This window comes from Nematolebias whitei, chromosome 16 (assembly GCF_014905685.2).
Source record: "Nematolebias whitei isolate Nwh7 chromosome 16, NemWhi1, whole genome shotgun sequence".
NCBI classification, from domain to species: domain Eukaryota; kingdom Metazoa; phylum Chordata; class Actinopteri; order Cyprinodontiformes; family Rivulidae; genus Nematolebias; species Nematolebias whitei.
The window spans coordinates 24,521,482-24,529,701 of record NC_056513.1 but is presented as its reverse complement, the minus strand read 5'-3'; the positions used below and the strand labels follow the sequence as shown (position 1 = coordinate 24,529,701).

At 39.5% G+C, this 8,220-nt stretch overlaps 1 protein-coding gene across 1 annotated transcript in view; it reads right to left on the bottom strand.

Moving 5' to 3' along the window:
* Nucleotides 1–7,094, bottom strand: part of LOC119422437 (cdc42-interacting protein 4 homolog) — a 38,379-nt gene extending 31,285 nt beyond the window's left edge. Inside the window, exon 1 of the mRNA XM_037689808.1 lies at nucleotides 6,847–7,094. Coding sequence (XP_037545736.1) covers nucleotides 6,847–6,870 — 24 coding nt within the window. The 5' untranslated portion in view covers nucleotides 6,871–7,094. The remainder of the gene's footprint in view (nucleotides 1–6,846) is intronic.
* Nucleotides 7,095–8,220: the final 1,126 nt, after the last annotated feature.

Here is an 8,220-nt window from a genome sequence, read left to right as displayed (position 1 = left end):
TACACACACACACACACACAAGATCAGGTTGCATCAGAAAGGGCATCCGCTGTAAAATAATTGCCAAATCTTTCATGCTCGTTCACTCATGGCAACCCTCTGAAGAAGGGATCAGTCGAAAGAAACTTAGTATTTTAAAGGTGAAATGTGTTGTTACGATGTAGTACATCATGAGGCTTCCTTGACTGTATGTTTGAAGCACGTTCATTGATTTGCTTCTTAGAATGCAGCATAGCTTTTCCATTGTTTTCAGCTTAGGAAAGTTCCAGCAGGAACACAGACAATTTCTGCATCAATAGTCATGTAATGGTAAATTGTTTGCAATGAAAAGGTTGTAAAATAGTGTTTTCATGCACTGTTTACAGGCAGCACGGTGGCGCAACTGGTAGAGCTGCTGCCTCTCAGTGAGCAGGTTACCCTGGTTCAAAATCCTGGTTTGGGGGCCTTTCTGGGTGGAGTTTGCATGTTCTTTCCGTGCATGCGTGGGTTTTCTCCGGGTACTCAAGTTTCCTCCCACAGACCAAAAAACATGCATGTGAGGCTGATTGGTAACTCTAAATTGTCCCTAGGTGTGTGTGAGAGAGTGAATGGTTGTTTGTCTCGTTTGTCTCTGGACTGGAGACCTGTCCAGGGTGCCCCCCACCCCTTGCACAGTGATAACTGCACATGGGCACCTGCAATCCCTGCGACCCAAAAAGGAAGAAGCGGGTAAAATATAATGGATGGATGCATTGTTTACACTTTTTGACCTGTTTGAAGATGGCAGCCTCTTTTATTTGCTCAGAATTAAAGAGTTTCTCTAAACTGAGGCTGCTCAAACAGGCATCTACAACAGGTAAGACAATAATTGTTCATAACCTTTACATGGAACCCAACTTTAAAAGATCTGAGCTATCTTTTTAAACTTTCAATTTAGGTCAGAGTGAATTTGAAGACCTTAGATAAACTGATAATTTAGTAGGTAATTTTGCAATAATTCTGCTGGAGATAATAATAATAATAAATAACCCAAGAGTACTTTTCAGTTTACACATAATCCAACATGGACTTGAGTACAGGGGTGTAGCAGAGAGAAAGGCAGCCACAGTACTTTCCTTTCAGCCTTGGTGTCTTTTTGTTGACACACATTAAAGCCCATAAAACAAAGAGAAACCAGTTGAACAGGTGGAGGTTGTTCTCTTTGCTCCACTTTCTTTACATAACGTACAGTAAAAGGTTTTCTGAAGACCAGTGTGGCGACACAACTAACAATCTGTAAACATGGAGGGCGAGTCTGGAGACAAACAGCCCCTCGGGGTGGTTCCCTTGTTTTGTCCAACACAAAGAAAAAGGAAGGAAGGCAATCGAGGAAAATCATGTTTGAGGAACAGCTAGAGAGTTGGTGTTGATGGAGACAGAATAAAGTGAAAAATCTCCAAGATGCACTCTCTGCATGTGAACCCCACCTCAGCTGCATTGTATGGCTATCAGACATGTGTGTGTGTATGTGTAAGAGAAAAAAAAAAAAACCCCGCTGACAACGAGGCTCAGGAATGAGATAATCTCTAGCTCAGGCTACCTCCGCCCTGTTAGCGACAGTTTCAGGGGCCGCTCCAAACCCTGGAACCAGTTGGACGAGTCCAATGACAACAGGAGCAGCAGAGCTCTCTGATCCCAGCTGATCTGAGATCAGATTCCACCTCATTTCCATCATAATGTGAGCTGCCAATAAAGCAGGACTAGCTGGTTGTAAATCTTTGTCATAACAAAACTGGGTGAAGCCATTTAGGTTTAAAGAGCCATTCCAGACATAGTTAAAAACGTACAAATGCTTTTGTCTAATTGTAGTCTGATGGATGGGTTTTATTTAAACAAAACAAAAAAAAAAAACCCAACTTGACTTAATTTTTTTTCCTTTCTTTGAATGAGCATTCCAAATTATATAAAGGCCTACTAATCTTAGAAGGAATGCATATAGCCCACCGTCTTTCATTCCCAAGTTTTATTCATCATTTTAGATTGAGAAGCGATGAATTACATTATTTTGCTAAACTTTGAAAATAAAATTTTATTTCTTCTGATGTAATAATTTAACAACATTTGTGATCTGTTAACGCTTGGAGCATCTGCTGTAAATGAGTCAGCTACCACATCAGTAAAAGTCACAAATGACTAAAGCGGCCATCTTAAATTAAACCCCAAAGGTTTACCAGTTGTAGAGGTACAGCCATTATTTTCTTTTCTGAGAGTCTCAATAAAATCTACAAAGCTGTTCATGAGATTTTTTAAATATACGACAAACAGCAAAGATTTGAAGGTTCCTACAGTATCACTCAGTCTAGACAAGACATTTCCCCTTTCCTGTAAAGACTCTTCCATTTCCAGTTCCCGTGTCACTCTGATGTTGGCTTCGTGTTCGGGTAAATCTGGCTCACAAAGCAGATGTGAAATCAGAAAAACGTGCAAACGCTGGCGGCTTCCCACAACTCCTGTTTCAAGTGCAAACAGAGCGCCACCGCTAAAGAGAAGCAGCTTCGCGAACAGCTGATTAAAGTGAGGCGAAGCCCTCGAGGTGCACGTCACTCCATCACTGCTGAGCAGGTGGACCTGAAAGGAAAACCTTTGAACACGTCAACGCTCTTACACGGCGTGATTGTGTAAGTTCACACTTCACAAGAACCAGTTCAAAGTTCAGTTTACACAGATTTTAAGACAATGATATAGTTTACTTTTGGAAAAAATAAATCTAAATTATGTTGACATTTTCAAAATTGAACAATTTTGTATGAGAAAAGGTGGCTCAGTTGGTAGAGCTGTTGCCTTTTAACGAGAAGGTCACCGGTTCAAATCCCAGCCCGGGACCTTTCAGGGTGGAGTTTGCATGTTCTCTCTGTGCATGCATGGGTTTTTCTCTGGGTCCTATGTTTTCCTCCCATAGACTAAAAACATGCATGTTAGTCTGATTGGTAACTCTAAATCGTCTCTATGAGTGAGCGAGTGAATGGTTGTTTGTCTCCTTGTGATGGACTGGAGACCTGTCCAGGGTGTCCCTCGCCTCTTGCACAGTGATTGCTGGATATGGGCACTAGTGACCCCCGTGACCAGAAAAGAAGATAATGGATGGATTATAAAATATAAAGTTAATAAAAGCGTTGTGAATCGCTGGTAGATTATATCGTACATATTTAACACATTGATCACACGGTGGAGAAGTGGTTGTTACAGTCGCCTCACAGCTTAAAGGCTGCAGGATTTAAACCCTAATGAGATAATTCTGTGTGGAAACTGCATTTTTTCCTGGTAGGTTTTCTCCGAGCACTCTGGTTTCCTCCCACAGATAAAAAAAACCCCACAAAAACACCAGCGTGTGCAACTGTAAATTACCCTTAGGTGTGAGTAGCTGTCTGTTTTGTTTGTATGTGGCCCTCTGATGAACAGGTGACTCCTTCAGGGTGCACTACCCCATATCTTGCCTACTAACTGCTGGAGCTATAGGCACAAACCTTCCATGACCTCATCAGGGCCAAGTGGGTACAGAAAATTCATCGATGGAAAGTTCTGTGTGATCCTGGATAGTGTTTCGATTTCTTTACATCTGTTTAATCTCTCCTGATAAAGCTGCTCTCTTCCACATACTGTGTTTTTTTCCATGTTTTTCTTGACACCAGTTCAATCCAATTCAGTTTTTTTTATATAGCACCAAGTCACAACAGAAGTCTTCTCAGGGCACTGAACAGAAACATTCATATATATATATACTGTATAAAATACTGTAAGTTGACACTGTTTATCTGAGGAGCAGCTTTGAATTTAACTCCATCACAGACTCTCATCTTGAACAAGCATGAAGGCGACAGTGGAAAGGAAAAAACCCCCTTATGAAAAAGAAACCTCCAGTAGAACCAGGCTCAGAACAAGAGGCCATCGGCTTCGACCGGCTAGGTTTGAAAGGAACAGATACACAATGGCAGGTCGAGAATCACATGTTAAGGTATAAACAATATACAATAAAAATTATTCCATTTTAACAATTCATTTAAGGAAATTAGGTCATTTTGTCATTCGGTAGTCTAAGCCTAGAGCAGCATAACAATCCAACCCTAACTATAGGATTTATCCAAAAGGAAAGTCTTAAAACTGGACAATGTGTCAGCCTCACAGACAGAAACTGGAAGTTGGTTCCACAAGAGAGGAGCCTGATAACTGAAAGATCTTCCTCTCATTCTGCTCTTGGAAACTCTAGGAACCACAAGCAAGCCTGCAGTCTGAGTGTGAAGTGCTCTGTTAGGAAACTATAGAACAATAAGATCTGTAATATAAGATGGAGCTAGGTTGTTGAGGGCTTTGTATGTTAGAAGTAAGATTTTGGATTAATTTCTGGATTTAACAAGGAGATGAAAGGAGAGAAGCTGAAACTGGAGAGATGTGATCTCTCCCACTGACTCCAGTTAAGACTCTGGCAACAGCATTTTGGATCAACTGAAGACGTTTTAAAGAAGTATTTGAACACCCAGATAATAAAACATTGCAACAGACGTGACAAATGCATGAACCAGTTTGTCTGCATCATTTTTAGATAAGATGTTTCTAATTTTAGAGACATTACTCCAAACAAAAAGGTAAAAAGATGCAAATGAAGAGTAGGATAACATTTTTACTTGTGGTCTTTTTCTTTTCTTGCACTGCGAGATTGAAGTTCTACTTTAGTAATAATAATAAAAAAAGTTTTTAAAAAGTTTTTTTTTTTGTTTGTTTGTTTAAACACAATATTATCTGACAAAACTTCTACTCACACTAAATAAAAATAACAACTGTGCTGTTAGGCCACAAATACACATAAGATGCTCTGTCAGAAATAAAGGTTTTCTAGTTTTTATCGTTCCTGCTAGCTGTGGCCTCTTGAAACAACTCGAATTTTAAAAGTTGCATTGCTGTTCATTCAAACGCTATTTATTAAATCTTTGTTTACCCTGTTGTCACTTTAGCATTAGACAGTTAAGTACTTAGATGTCTCTAGTTATTCATAATGAACACAAAATCGTCTTTAGTAATTTCTGGTAATGGTCGTTGTGATACTTGTGATAACAAATATTAACTTTTTTAGGTTAAAGTTGCTGCAGAAATCTGCTCTGGGACTGGTCTTGCTTGAACTATCTGTGAGATCGACTTCCCTGTAATTCCCTGAAAATTCAAACTTATCTAGTGCAGGTAAGATACTGATTACTGATAACATCACAGAACACCACTTGAAAACACATCCTTTAAAAAAATGGCAGTTATGACAATCTTACAGGACAACAGAAAAAAGTAAGAAATGTAGTAAATAAGCTGTGGGTGTGACCTGATCCTGATTCAATACAACAGAGTCAAGCTGTGGACTCATCTCTACTCCGTACCCCCGTGCGTTACCTTTTTATACCCATGCACTTACCAGTGCACAACTGTTTGCCACTTCCCTTTTACAGTAATCCTAGCACAAATCTAAACCAAACATGTGTTATAACTTTGTACCTTCAACTCTTCTTTGTACCCCTACATCTAACCCATGCAATACCTTTTGTCCTTACAGCTGTGTTACTGTTCACATGTTCTCTTAAACAGTCATCTTCTCTTAATCCCAAACAATTTCTAACCAGATGAGCAGATTAAAGTATAATAGATCACTTTAATTCATCACTTGTGAATGCAGCATGCATGAGCCCTATGGTAGATGGTTTGTTTAGGCTTCCATAGAAAGAAACCTGGGTACGAAATGACCAGCACTGCAAAAACAAAGTGACGATTAAAAGAAGTAATCCACCAATTACACTGCGCCACTCTGACCTGTTTACACATTTAAAATTAATATTTTTTTTAAAAGTACTTTTATCATTGTGACCTAAAGCTAAAAACAAGTTTATAGCCTTATAAAACTTTGAAGTACAAAAGTAATTTGTCTGATTCTGCTGGAAGAACTGACTCCATCCTGACTGTGAGAGGTTCTGCAGGTTCACACCTCTTTACTGAAGGGTCTTAGGTGCCGTTTGTTTTCTGAGTTTCCACAATAAAATGTCGTAAAAGCCACAACGCGCAACGGTATCAAACACAATCACAGCAATAAAACACAACTCCACAGCCACACCCAGTTAAAGCCGCAGCAGGACTGATGGGAAACGTCACGTTGCTCTTCATCAGCAGCTACAGTCCAAGCTGAGATGTAATGATCGACTCCATGGAACGTGGACTGTCCTGCACTCAGTGGTCCAATTTGGTCTTGCTGTGTTGAGCATGGTTTCTTAAAAAAAATAAAAAATAAATGTGGAGATAAACCAGGAATAATCAACTAGAATGTGTAGACTTTGTGTTTTCCATGAGTTCTGGACAGCTCCAATTTTCTTTTTTCTCAGAAGTCTATAAATTCTCAAGTTTATCTTTGGTTTTCGTCACTTGAAGCCAGACACGATTACTGTTGATGATCTCCGAGGTGTGAAAAGCTCGTCCAACCTGTTGATTTCAATACCTAGAAAAAAAAAATCACAGCTGAGGTGCAGAGAGTCCTTTCAGTCCTGATCTACAAGTTGCCTCCTGAGCTTTGGAGCCTGTATGAAGACGGACACGGGCTGGTAAAGTACACCTTTAGGGAACAGATCGTGCATGAGAGAGCAGAGACTTTTCGTCACCACGACAGAGCCATAAACCTTTCTTTCTCCCCCCTGCTCCTGATGAGGTATGCAACAAGAGTTGCGAAATCTCCTGGCTGTGGGGTGTCCACAAACGCTCCTGCTGCTTTCTTTTTCAGACAAGTAAAGAACATCACATTAAATAAAAAATAAAAATCTGTATTGTGTTTTCCTGTCAAAGCCTGAGAGGTGTCAGCTGTCAACTTACCCACAGATCCGTTCCCCAGTTCATGTCTGCAGGAGGTAAAGATGTCTTCAGATCCCCCTTATGTTGTTTTAAAGTAAAAACAGATAGCTCCGAATTAAAAAGTCCTTCTGTTGGAGGAAAGTACCCAAAGAAAAACTTGTAGGTTTCAGAGCAGGCGAAGGAAATAGGAGGAAGTGTACGCCTTCTCCTCCTTGGCTCCGACACGCTGTCCTGTTTCTTCCAGCCAGCAGAGAGAGAGAGAGAGAGAGGGAGAGAGAGAGGGAGGGGGGCGGGGGGGGGAGAGAGGGGGGGGGGGGGGGGGGGGGGATTTGGTATTTCTACAGAGGAAGGAGTAGAGCATGTACCATCTGTTTGTTTTATCTTACAGGAGCAGCTTGACGTTGTTTTTTCCTTCAGAAATGCTCCTGAAGGCAGCACCGGATCTGTTGCTCACAATGAAATGTCTCAGCAAACCAAAGAAGAGTTACTGCGGCTGCTGGAAGAAATTAACACAAAATAAAATAACTTCTAGGCTTTATTACGCATCAGAAACAATGCTGGAAGTCGTTTTTTCAAGAAAGAAAACGTTGAGTTTGCAGAAGCACGAAACGAGCTGAAAGTTGTTTATTGAAAGGAAGCAGACGCTCCCATGTGGCCGCAGCAGTCTCTGAGCGTTTTTTTGTTTGGTGCGTTCACGTGTAATCGGATTTTACTGAGCGTAGTCAAAACTCGGTCTCTGCAAGATTGACTGCTTTCTTTGTCCTTTTTATATTTTTATTTTATTTTATTGTTTCCCTGTCGCGGAAAGGCAAAGCTGTAACAAGTTGTTGCCAACGTCTGTTTGTGCCTGTTAGCAGAATATTTCAAGAACCACTGAATGAAAGTCACTGAAACTTGAGGAAAGTAATTATTGGAAGTACAACTACTACTGTTTAATGTTTGGAGTCAGTCTGAATCATTTTGACAAATATTGTGTTATGTTGTGGTAGTAGCTGAGATAGTATGGGGTGCCGTAAGTTACACAGACAAAAATTAACAGCAATATTTTGGTTAATTTATCCTTTCATAAAAAAAATAAGTTTTTTTTTTTTTCAAAGTCAATTTTTCACCATGTTATTCATACTAATGTCATAGTTCCAAACTAAATATTTAATTTACAAGCTAAATATTTAGCTTGATAACTAAATATTTAACATATTTAGCTATCAAGCTAAATATTTAGCTTTTGACAAACTAAATATTTATGTCTAAACTAAATGTTTAATTTACAAACTAAATATTTAACTTGCAAGTTAAATATTGTTAGTGAACTAAATATTTAGGTGTAATTTAAATACTTTATTTCCGAGCTAAATATTTATTTTCAAAACTAAACATTAATTTCTAAGCTAAGCA